Below are 13,157 nucleotides of genomic sequence, written 5' to 3'. Positions count from 1 at the left end.
GCCCTCCATAACCAAGGCCAGTGCTTCTCAAAAATAAATGCACATCACAACCACCTGGGGATCTTTTTTGGGCCCCATTCCACCACCATTTAATCAAAACCTTTTTCATTAACACATTCTATTTAACTTCAGGCAGTTAAAACTCTCTAATCTTCAAGTTTTTAATCTTTGTAAGACTTACAAAAAGTGAAATTAGACTCAGCAAAACTATTTGTAAGAGCACAGGGCTGGACACCTAAATGTCTACCATAAGATAGTTTTAAAATTTGCATATGGAATATCACAGCTCAAAAAGAATGATCAAGCACTGATCTAAACATGTTTTTTTCAAAGGATAACAGCAAAGTGTATGTGGTACGCTCCCACTCGTATTTTTTGCATTAAGACTGTTGCTGAACTGACTCATAAAAAATCATCAAAAGCAGCTACCTCTGAGGAAGAGATCTGGGGGGTCAAAGATTTCTTTTATAGTATATCCTTTCTTGTGCTTCTGGAACTATTTGAACATGCATGTATGACTTATTCAAAAAAACTTTAATAAAAAATGCTCATTGCATATTAGCATAACCAATAGACACAGACACTGGGGCTGTGGGGGCTTACCCAAGGTGGGAATGGCTGGGGTCAACTGGGGAAAAAGGAGACATATGTAAAACTTTAGACAAAAAATAAAATAAATTTTTTTAAATGCACATGAGCCCCAGACAGCTTGGCTCATTGAATAGGGCGTCCGCCTGCGGACCGAAGGGTCCCAGGTTCGATTTCAGTAAAGGGCGCATGCCCAGTTTGCAGTCTCATCCCCAATAGGGGGCGTGCAGGACGCAGCCGATCAATGATTCTCTCTCATCACGGATGTTCTCTCTCTCTCTCCCTCTCCCTTCCTCTCTGAAATCAATAAAAATATATATTTTTAAATGTACATGAAATTAAATAGAGGTAATTACAACTACTTTCCAAGATAGTCGTAAAGATTAAATCAAGCAATCTGGAAAACATAATTGACACAGCAAATATTCAAGAAATGCTAGCTATTATTAGATTACATTATTTTAAGTAACATGCCTATGATAGGCAGCTTCTAAGATAGTGCCTGACGATCCCTGCCCACTACTAGTATTGCCTGTGCAATTCCCTCCCATTCAGTATGAGGCTGAGGGTACTGACTTGCATCCAACACAACGAGGATATTGCTTCCAAGATTATTTTATAAAAGACTGTGATTTTCCCCTTGTTTGTACACTCTATGGCTCTTCTCAATTACTCTCTCTGATGAAACAAGCTGCCATGCTGTCAGCTGCTGCATAGAGAGCACCCATGTGGCAAGAAACTGAGACAGGCTTCCAACCAAAAGCCAGCAAGGACTGAGACTCTCAGTTCAAAAGCCCATGGTGAACTGAATGCTGTCACCAACCACGTGACTGAACCTTAAGATGACTGCAGTCCAGGAAAACACAATGATTGCAGCCTTGTGAGAGATGTTCAACTAGAGGACCCAGCTAAGCCACACCAAGTCTGGACTTATAGAAACTATGAAATGATATATGTTGCTATTGGAGTAATCTTACAGAGCAACCTACACTAATAAAATAGAAACATGCAAATTGGTGTCACTCTGCTACGCCCACCAGCCAATCAGGATGAGTATGCAAATTAATCCAACAAAGATGGTGGTTAATTTGCACATGCAGACGCAGAGGGAAGACTGAAGACGACTGAGGACTGAAGCGGCTTGGATTCTCTGCTGCAGCTGGAGCGGAAAAGCCAAGCCTCGCTGCTGCAGCCCGAGCAGAGAAGCCTTGGCTTATCTGCTGCGGTCGGACCAAAGGCCTGGGTCCGGGTGCCAGAGGAAAACCAGTGCCGGCAGCCAGAGGAAGGTAGGTGCCGGAAGCCGGTCCATCCTTGCTGCTTGACACAGTCGCTGCAGGAAAGAAACATCTGCACAGCATATGTTTCAAGGGACCTGGCGTATATAGCATACTGTTCTTAATATGTTTGCTCCCCTTAGCGCTGTGTGTTTTAACCAAGGTCACCTCTCCGAGAAAGGTTGTTTCCCCAGGTAGGAATTTTTCCCTGAAGTCAGGGAGGGGATGCCTCTCCTAGAAAGGTTGTTTCCCCAGGTAGGAATTTTTCCCTGAAGTCAGGGAGGGGATGAAACTCCTTAACTAAGTGCCAGGCGGGTAGTTAATCACTACAAACAATCATGCTTAAGCTACATAATCTTTACTCCCTGGAATGGAGATAAGAAACGCCCTAACCTTTGTAATAGAAATTGACAGGATTAAAATCAACTGGTATAAATACGGATGTAACAAGACAATAAACAGCAGAACTTCGCTGGAGATCCAGACCAGAACTTGGCTGGAGATCCTGGCTGGAGATCCTGGCTAGGCTGCTGATCAACTGAACACTGTCTCCCTGTCCTTCCTTCTTCGCCGACTCCGTCTACACCTTTGGGGACCCCTGGACCCGCTGGGGTTGGACCCCGGCATCTGGCGCCCGAACAGGGTTCCCTTAGGTAAGTCCCCCCGTACTTGGGACCGATAGGACTGCACCGTAGGGTGCTGCAGACCCCCCCCCCCCCCATAGAGAATAAGTAGGGTAAGCGGGTAGTTAGTACAGAACTTAGATTGACAAGATGGGTCATACTGAGTCTAAAGAAAAAAGACTCTGTATTAATCTTTTAACGCATATGCTTACTAGCAGAATTGGAGTTGAGGTTTTTCCCAGTGAAACAGAAAGTTTTATAGAAGAAGTATGTCAATGGCTTCCAGAGGATGGAACTGTTAATTTAAAAACTTGGGTTGAAGTAGGAAAGCAATTAAAGAAACACCATGAATCTGAGAAGGTCCTGCCATGTTTCTTTTCCCTCTGGGATTCAATCTGTGACACCTTGGCACCAGAGGCAAAAACGGTTGAACTTTCTCAAAATTTAAATAGTCCCTCGGCTCCACCCAGAGAGGACACATCATCATTGTCTTCAGCTCAATCTAAAAGCAATTTAGCTATGCCTACTGATCGGGAGGAGAATAAATATCATAAACATGACCATTGTTCCTTTCCAGTCAGTAGAGAGGAGAATGGCCCTCCCATTCAAAACAGGCTCCCCAAATTAGAAAGGAAGCCTAAACCAGGTCCTGTGGCTCCTATGAGCTCCATGTCTAAATTTCAAAGGGCAATAAGAGAAGCTGAAGCTAATGGAGATCTTGAATTCTCACTCTGCTTCCCAGTTACATATGAGAATGAGTCTGGTGGGAATAGAAACCCCACCTTGGAGCCTATACCTTACAAAGTACTTAAAGAATTAAAATTGGCCTGCTCTGAATATGGACCTCTAGCTCCTTACACACAAACCTTGGTAGAAACCCTAGCCAGTAAATGGATGACTCCTTATGATTGGTCACAGGTTTGTAAATCCTGTCTCTCAGGAGGCGATTACTTATTATGGAAAACTGAATATGAAGATCTTGCTAAGAAAGCTGTAGCCACTAGCGAAAAAACCAGAAAAGGAATAACCCTAGACATGATATTAGGAGAAGGTGATTTTAACACGGCTGAGGAGCAAATGAATATGCCCACAGAGGCACTCACCAAAGTAACCAGTTGTGCAGTAAGTGCCTGGAAATCATTACCTTATACAGCAGGAAAAACAACCACTCTTACAGAGGTTAAACAGAAGGTCGAGGAACCATATCAGGATTTCCTTTCTCGCCTCATGCAGGCAGTCAAGAGAGTAATCAATAACAAAGAGGCAGCCGATATCCTAATCAAACAACTGGCTTTTGAAAATGCTAATAATACCCGTCAGGCTTTATTAAGGCCGATTCGCAGAACAGGAACTATAAATGATTTTATAAAACAGTGTGCTGATGTAAGTCCAGCATTTATACAGGGTGTAGCTATAGCTGCAGCTCTCAAAGGGGAGACATACCCTCAATATGTACAGGCTATAGGACAAGCCAGCAATACTACAGGTAATAAAAGAAATATGAACTGCTACTCTTGTGGCTTATCTGGGCACTTTAGCAGAGAATGCCCAAATAAAAATAATAATACTCAGGCCAGATGGCAAGCTCCTCGACAGCCTGGAAATACATTAGGGAATAATATTAATCCTCCAAAAACCGTTTGTCCCCGATGTCAGAAAGGATTCCATTGGGCAAAGGAATGTAGATCAAAATACCATAAAAATGGTCGGCCTTTAAACTCTACAAATAGCTCCCAAGGAGGTTATATCCCATCACCTCAATCGGGAAACTTGAGAAGGGGCCAGCCCCAGGCCCCTGCAATAATAGGGGCATCAACCTTCAACCCCTTTGCAAATTTCGATCAGTCAGTGACCTCTTCAGGGCAACCCCAGGCAGTGCAGGATTGGACCTCCACTCAACCACCCATGCAGTACTAACCCCAGACTCGCCAGTAGCAGCCATTCCTACAGGAGTGTCTGGGCCACTGCCTGAGGGAACTGTAGGTTTAATATTAGGACGGAGCTCCACCTCGTTACAGGGGATCTTAGTCATCCCAGGAGTTGTTGATGCAGACTACACAGGAGAAATACAGATTTTACTTTCCCCACCCACCACAACTATACAGATTCAGCCCAACCAGAGAATTGCCCAATTAATCCTGTTACCAATACATAAAATAGGGACAGCTGTTACCCAGGAAGCTAGAGGGGCCGGAGGCTTTGGATCTAGTGATGCAGCATTTTGGATACAAGAAATCCATGCTACTAGACCTACAAAAATTTTACAAATTCAGGGAAAACCAATTGAAGGTCTATTGGATACAGGAGCAGATGTTTCCTGCATAGCAGAGAAGGATTGGCCCTCTTCATGGCCCACGCACACCACCTCCACTTCCCTAGTAGGACTAGGCAAGGCATCTAATGTAAAAAAGAGTTCTCAGATTCTAACTTGGACTGATGAAGATCAACATTCAGGAACATTCTGTCCCTATGTAATTACGACTATCCCCTTTACATTATGGGGAAGAGATATCTTGTCTCAAATGGGAGTTGTATTATATAGCCCCAGTGATAGAGTAACATCACAGATGCTAGACATGAGATTTAATCCAGGAAAGGGATTAGGAAAGGAAAGTAATACCTCACACTCCTCGACAGGATCTGTAATTGGGGCCATTGCCCTTAGGACTGCTGATCCCATAGTCTGGAAATCGTCACAACCAGTATGGGTTGAGCAATGGCCCTTAACATCTGAGAAAATATCAGCAGCCCGACAATTAATTGATCAGCAATTAGCAGAGGGACATATAGAGCCATCAAATAGTCCCTGGAACACACCCATATTTGTAATAAGAAAGAAATCAGGCAAGTGGAGACTTTTGCAAGATCTAAGAGCCATAAATGCCACCATGGAAGATATGGGCTCCTTACAACCTGGATTGCCCTCCCCTGTGGCAATTCCACAGGAGTATTGTGTTGTTGTTATTGACTTACAGGATTGTTTTTTCACTATACCTCTTCACCCAGCTGATTGTCAAAGATTCGCATTCAGCATACCATCAGAAAACTTTAAACAGCCTTATCAGAGATACCAATGGAAGGTTCTCCCACAAGGGATGAAAAATAGTCCTACATTATGTCAAAAGTTTGTAGATCAGGCATTGCAAGTTATTAGAAAGAAATTTTCAGATCTATATCTTATTCATTATATGGATGATATTTTACTAGCTCATAAAGATCGGGCTACTTTACAGGAAATTCTTACTCAGACCATCCTTGCTTTAGAAGAACATGGTCTAAAAATAGCCCCAGAAAAGATTCAGACTGAACCTTCTTTTTCATACTTAGGCAGAATATTACATACCTCTACTATCACCCATCAGCCTCTACAATTAAGAAAAGATCATTTAAACACATTGAATGATTATCAGAAACTATTAGGTGATATCAACTGGGTCAGGCCATATCTAAAAATAACCACTCTTGACTTAAAACCTCTATTTGACATTTTAAAGGGAGATTCTAACCCTAAGTCTCCCCGACAATTAACTGTAGAAGGAGAAAAGGCTATAGCAAAAATAGAACAGGCCATCAATAAACAGCAACTACAGTATCTAGATTATTCCAAATCTTGGGCCTTAATTATTCTAGCCACTAAATATACTCCTACAGGATGCTTGTGGCAGGAAGGACCATTAGAATGGATACATTTACCTGTCACTCCTAGGAAGATTGTACCACCCTATCCCTCCCTAGTGGCCACTCTCATTATCAAAGGTAGACGACGCAGTATCGAACTCTTTGGAAGAGAAGTTACTGAGATAATAATACCTTATAAAAGAGAACAATTAGACACACTATTACAATTTGAAGAAGAGTGGCAAATAGCTATAGGTAACTTCCCAGGACAAATTTTACATCATTTGCCAAGATCACCTATATTGCAATTTCTCTCCCTACATCCGTTTATATTTCCTATTAAATGTTCAAAAGAACCATTATCACCTCCTGCCTCCTTAGTATTCACAGATGGTTCCTCTAATGGTAGGGCAGTAACAATCATTGACTCAATAACCCATGTTCAACAAACCCTAGAGACGTCAGCCCAGAGAACAGAGCTTTTGGCAGTCATTTATGCTTTTGAACAATTGCAACAGGTTCCCTTTAACTTGTACACTGACTCTCAATATATAGTTAAATTATTTCCTCATATTGAGACCGCCTCTCTCCCACAAGGAAGAACAGCCATTTTCTCTTTGTTAACTCAGCTACAAACTTGCATTCACAAACGAGAAAAGGCTTTCTATATTGGACATATTAGAGCTCATTCCTGCCTACCAGGACCCTTAAGCGAAGGAAATTATCAGGCGGATTTACTAACTCGCCCAGTAGTTTGTACAGCTCTAGAAGAAGCCCGGCGGTCTCATGCCATTCACCATCAAAATGCTTCTGCTCTCCGTCTATATTATCGCATATCTAGAGAAGCTGCTCGAAGTATTGTGCGTGACTGCGGCCATTGTCCTACTCATTTTCCTAGCCCTGCTACTGGAGTTAATCCAAGAGGACTTAGACCCTGTGACTTATGGCAGATGGATATTACTCATGTCCCATCTTTTGGCAAACTTTGCTATGTGCATGTTTGTATTGATACCTTTTCTCATGTTATCCTTGCTTCTGCACGTACAGGAGAAGCCTTTAAAGATGTAAGTCAACATCTATTCCAATGCTTTTCCTACCTAGGAATACCAAGGGCACTTAAAACAGACAATGGGCCTGCCTATTCCTCTAGAGCTTTTAAAAACTTATGCTCTACATTCGGCATCGCACATACTACAGGAATACCCTACAATCCTCAAGGCCAAGCAATAGTAGAAAGGGCTCACCAAACTTTAAAAACACAAATTAAAAAATTACAAGAAAATGAGTTTAAATATTCCTCTCCTCATCATGTTCTACAACATACTCTATTTGTAATTAATATACTAAATGTAGATTCTGAGGGAAATTCCCCGATGTACAGGCATTGGAACCCTGATCTAACTAAACCTAAAGCCCTCGTCAAATGGAGAGACTTGCTTACAGGAGCCTGGAAGGGACCTGATGTACTTTTAACCCAGGGGAGAGGATATGCTTGTATATTTCCACAGGATGCAGACTCACCTGTGTGGATTCCAGACCGTCTAGGCCGACCTTATGTCTCACCGCCCGCCATCTCTGCCTCATCATAGCACACCTGACCAGTGCCCATCTGCAGCAGATGTGCAGACCTGAGCTGGAACAATCTGTCCATTGGGAGGATCACATGTGCCTCCGTTTTGTCTTTCCACATGTCCCAGCTTTGCCCCATATCTCCTTTCCTTTTTCCTTTTTTTAAAATCTAACTACTTGTTTGCTGGTTCTTTGGCCTTTCTCCTTCTTTCCTGAACACAGCCTTTTCTAGAATCTCCCTACCCTACTGTTCCAGGAAGGGCATCTCCCTTTTATGCCGTGACTAGGGGTGTTTGGTATATGCCCCATACATGGAGTTGTCTTGGGCCAAGAGCCTGACATCCTGGGCTGAGAAAGCCCTGTTCCAGGACTCTCCTTTGTCCTGTATTGGCCCCTCTTACCCTTGTGTCAAGAGGGACCCTCTTCTTACAATCCAATTGCCCATAGCTGTTGCCTGAGCTCTCTGTTCATGCTGAGGTTGAAGCCGCATGGTGGCTGGTACCATGGATCTGTCTCTGGCCCAATGGCGTAAGCTGGGCCCTCTCTAGAGAAGAAACCTGAGTTCCCTATGATCAATGCCAGAGCCCCGCCAGCAGGCAAGGGGATCCCAAGGCAGTTGCTGGGCATGGAGGCCAGAGGGACATAGGCTATCAAGGAGACAAAACTGAACCTCACATCACCCTACTTGGCCCAGAGATGGCTGGTAGTCAACGACGGGTAAGACTCCACAGGGTGGGGCAACCTAAGACAGGCACAGTCGGGGGCCAGTAGGAGAAAACTTGGGGTGCAACAAAGGTGGGGCACAGACCCCCCTCCCCAATGGTGCAGGGGCTTGAACACTCGGCCCTTCTGAGGAAGGTCTCCTGTCCCCATGGCTGCTTCCTGCTTCCCATGCCCAGCTCAGATCGGGACCCAGGTAAAGACAGAGACTGGCTGACAGCAGCTGCCCTCTCACTGCAACAGGACTTGTTTCCCATTTCTACCTTGGACCACAGGGAAAGGGGCAGCTGAAGGAAAGGGCTGTGTCAGGATGCTGCATTCTTCCCTTTCTTCTCCCTCTTTTTTCTAAACACTTCCATGCCTTGTAGTTCTTTTGCTTTCTCTTCTTTTTCTACTACCCTCCATTTTCCATATCAGCTGGATCCAGAGGGCACAGCTTACTCCTCCTTGGACATCGACACCACCATCAACCACGGCCCTGATGGACCCTTTGATGCAGCCCTTCAACTTGCTGACGCTTCGGGAAGCCCGTTGCCAGTGATGCCGTCCGCTAGCCAGACCAACAAAGACAATCAAACCAACAACTTGAGGACAGCTGAAATCCCTTGACTGAAGAGGCTGGCAACCTTCTACAGGAATGGGGCTCCTTCTGCGCTCCATCCACTATGTTTATAGCTATGCTCACTATCATTGCTTGCCACTCTTCTTCCGAGACTTAAATGGCCCAATCTGAGAGGTGGCCACTGATTTGCATGCGCTATCATTTAAAAAATAAAAAAGGGGGAATTTGCCGGAAGCCGGTCCATCCTTGCTGCTTGACACAGTCGCTGCAGGAAAGAAACATCTGCACAGCATATGTTTCAAGGGACCTGGCGTATATAGCATACTGTTCTTAATATGTTTGCTCCCCTTAGCGCTGTGTGTTTTAACCAAGGTCACCTCTCCGAGAAAGGTTGTTTCCCCAGGTAGGAATTTTTCCCTGAAGTCAGGGAGGGGATGCCTCTCCTAGAAAGGTTGTTTCCCCAGGTAGGAATTTTTCCCTGAAGTCAGGGAGGGGATGAAACTCCTTAACTAAGTGCCAGGCGGGTAGTTAATCACTACAAACAATCATGCTTAAGCTACATAATCTTTACTCCCTGGAATGGAGATAAGAAACGCCCTAACCTTTGTAATAGAAATTGACAGGATTAAAATCAACTGGTATAAATACGGATGTAACAAGACAATAAACAGCAGAACTTCGCTGGAGATCCAGACCAGAACTTGGCTGGAGATCCTGGCTGGAGATCCTGGCTAGGCTGCTGATCAACTGAACACTGTCTCCCTGTCCTTCCTTCTTCGCCGACTCCGTCTACACCTTTGGGGACCCCTGGACCCGCTGGGGTTGGACCCCGGCAGGTAGGCCTTTTGTGCAAATCTTTGTGCAACAGGCCTCAAGTAAGTAAATAAAACAATGCCTATCATGTAACACTTATAATATGTTCAGGAAAAACTTTCTGACTAAGAATGCAGTCTGATAAAACTACAAAAAGGAATTAACTCAAACATCATATCCCAGTTCATACCTGTCCTCCTCTTGCCAGCATGCTAACCCAAATAGTACTGGTGGGTCGGGAAGAATTCTCCAAACATGATCTGCACTCTCCTGTGTAGGCATATTTAGAATCCTTTTTGGCAAAAACATAGACTGTGTTCGTTGCCATTTTTTCTTGCGCAATTAGAACCTATATAGACAATAAAAAAAGTTACAGCCATAAAACGCACAAGGTCCTTGAAAAAGAATGAAGAGTGAAATCAGTATATTAATTTAATTTGATAATATAGGCTCACTGAAACATCAATTCTTAAACTTTACAAATTCCATTTTGTATAAATGCTTCATAGAAACCTGCAAGCCCAAACAACAGACCATATAGGACATGTTATGTAATACAGCTAAATAAAATTTTGCTTCGCCCAGTCGGTGTGTCTCAGTGGTTGAGCGTCAGCCCATGAACTAGGAGGTCAGGGTTCGATTCCCGGTCAGGGTACATGCCCAGTTTGTGGGCTCAATTGCCAGTAGGGAGTGTGCAGGAGAGCACTAATCAATGATTCTCTCTCATCATTGATGTTTCTGTCTCCCCCTCTCTCTTCCTCTCTCTCTGAAATTAATAAAAAAATATATATTTTAAATAAAGTAAATGTTTGGTTTACATAAGTTTAACTGTCACCCACCCTAAATATTTCAACTACCACTTCCAAATTATTCTGTATAAAAGTTTACTTTTTAATTCCAACTTTCAAATTTTAATCATCGTTTTATAAATTTTTTTAAAATAATGTGACTAGCCCTGGCTGGATAGTTCAATTGGTTGGAGCATCATTCCAATACGCCAAGGTTGCGGATTCAATCCTGCTCAGTCAGGGGATATACAAGAATCAATCAATGAATTTGTTGGAACAACAAATCGGTGTTTCTCTCTCCTTCCCTCCCTCCCTCACTGCCTCTCTCTCTCTCTCTCAAATCAATTTTTAAAAAAATAATGCCACAATACCTTTTCTGATCCATTAATAATGAAATAGCCACCAGGATCCAAGGGGCATTCATTTAACTCACAAAGATCACGATCTGTTAAGCCATTCAATAGGCAATAAGTTGAACGCAACATAATTGGAATTTTTCCTATAAAAGTTTTCTGATGCTGAGTCTGCTGTTGTTCTTCACCTTCTTTAATGACTGTTTTTGTTATATCAACATAAAGTGGAGCAGAATACCTTTAAAAATAAAAGGAGAACACAATTTAGTAATAGTGGGTATTTGCTAAAACTCTCAACTAGTTAAAATTACATTTTCTGAATTGTATTTCACTACCAGTTGCTGGAAAAAAATCTTACGTGAGATTTCTTAATCTGGCCTCATTTGGCATCATTGGTGAAGGAGCACCATCTCTTTCCCAGTGAGTAGGCTTGGACAGATAGATTTGTTCAAACTTCAGCAAATACCTTGGCTGAAATAAAACCAAAGAAACCACATAGAGGATAATCTTTTTCCATAAAAGTTTTAATGATTCTTTTTCCATTGACGTTAACATTTTGAGTAGAAAAGGCTCCAGAAACTGGCAAAATTAACCCACTGTACTAATAATTAGTACTAATATTGTACTAATACAGGGACTCTCTAAAGTCAACATCCATATTCCAAAGATGTCACATTTTATATTTAACCACTTTCTTAAGGCAGAAAACAAAATGAGCCTTAATATATCATAAGTAAATAAAGACTATGGACATATCATGTGCTCTTAAGTTTATATCAAACAACGAAAATGTATTTGTATTAAAGATACATATAGTCTCATGTGCCCTGTCCTTAGGGTCAGAAGTACAAAGTTACCAGAAAACAAAGAAAAGGTAAATTCATACAGTTAGAGCTGTCCTCCAATCAACTGAACACCAGAAAAAAGAATGCACCTAATTTAATTCTTAAACTTCCAAAAAATTCTAATTATTCTATGTGAAGGACCAGAACTAACTCTAGTTGACTGTAGCTCATTCTACAGCAGAAAAAAAAAAAAAAAAGCTTTTCAATTAATTATATCCTTGCTCCCCAATAAAACAAGATCCATAAGAACTTCCAGAGATAAATGGATAATAAATTTCTCTCTCAATCAAATCTCAGAGGAGAAGATGGGACTAAAGAAACTACTTAAGGTAAATTATTGACATTCAAGTTTCCTAAAATGGAGTAGGTAAAGGGCAAAGAGAAACAGTGATGATAATGAACCAAAGGGAAGCCATCCATCTACTCCTTATTTCCACCATTACCCTAATATAGGACATTATTATTTTAAACCTAGGATATTCCAAGATTTTTACCTGCCTCCAACCTCTTCTTACCATTTCCAAAGTAATCTTTCTAAAATAATGCTATATTCACTTTACTTGACAATATTTCAACAATTCCCCATGACACCCAAAGACATCCAAAGCCTGGGACCACCTGGTTCCATCTTATTTTCCACTAATACCTATCAAAAAACAGATCAAACAAGAAAAACCATACACTGACTGTGGTGGTCCCCATGCCATACCCAAGCCAAATACATCAAGCATTTTCTTGCTGAAATGCCTAAGTATCTTTTCTCTAGTAAAATAAATTCTACCCTGCCCTTCATGGTCAGCTTAAGTCTCTCCATCTTTTCCACCAAGTTCTGATACCCCAGCTGCCGGGAGCCGGTCCATCCTTGCTGTTTCCAGGGACCTGGCATATATGGCATGCTGTTCTTAATATGTTTGCTCACCTTCTTGGCACTATGTGTTTTAACCAAGGTCACCTCTCTGAGAAAGGTTGTTTCCCCAGGTAGGGATTTTCCCCTGAAGTTAGGGAGGGAATAAAACCCCTTAACTAAGTGCCAGGCGGGTAATTAATCACTTTAACTATGAACAATCATGCTTAAGCTACATAATCTTTACTCCCTGGAATGGAGATAAGAAACGCCCTAACCTTTGTAATAGAGATTGATAGAATTGAATCAACTGGTATAAATACAGATGTAATAAGACAGCAAGACACAGAACTTAGAATACAGAACCAAGAGAGACAGAACCTAGGCACAGAACCTACACAGAACGTTCTCTAGAGACAGAAGAACTTCCCTGGAGAGAACATGGCAAAAGATCCTGGACTGAACCTGACTAGAACCTGTGACTGAACCTGGCTGGAGAACCTGGGCAGAACCTGGCTGGAGAACCTAGCGAGGGAACATGGCTACAGAACCTGGCTGGA

At 42.4% G+C, this 13,157-nt stretch overlaps 1 protein-coding gene across 1 annotated transcript in view; it reads right to left on the bottom strand.

Moving 5' to 3' along the window:
* Positions 1–13,157, bottom strand: part of POLR2B (RNA polymerase II subunit B) — a 63,738-nt gene that overhangs the window by 37,992 nt on the left and 12,589 nt on the right. Inside the window, exons 4-6 of the mRNA XM_036334994.1 lie at positions 11,267–11,379; positions 10,927–11,146; positions 9,958–10,116 (exon numbers count right to left, since the gene is read on the bottom strand). Of these exons, the coding sequence (XP_036190887.1) occupies positions 9,958–10,116; positions 10,927–11,146; positions 11,267–11,379 (492 nt within the window). The remainder of the gene's footprint in view (positions 1–9,957; positions 10,117–10,926; positions 11,147–11,266; positions 11,380–13,157) is intronic.

The sequence above is a fragment of the Myotis myotis genome, unplaced genomic scaffold, assembly GCF_014108235.1.
Source record: "Myotis myotis isolate mMyoMyo1 unplaced genomic scaffold, mMyoMyo1.p scaffold_m19_p_1, whole genome shotgun sequence".
Classification (NCBI taxonomy): Eukaryota; Metazoa; Chordata; class Mammalia; order Chiroptera; family Vespertilionidae; genus Myotis; species Myotis myotis.
Note: the sequence above shows the minus strand (reverse complement) of the source record. Positions and strands in the feature narration are given on the sequence as shown.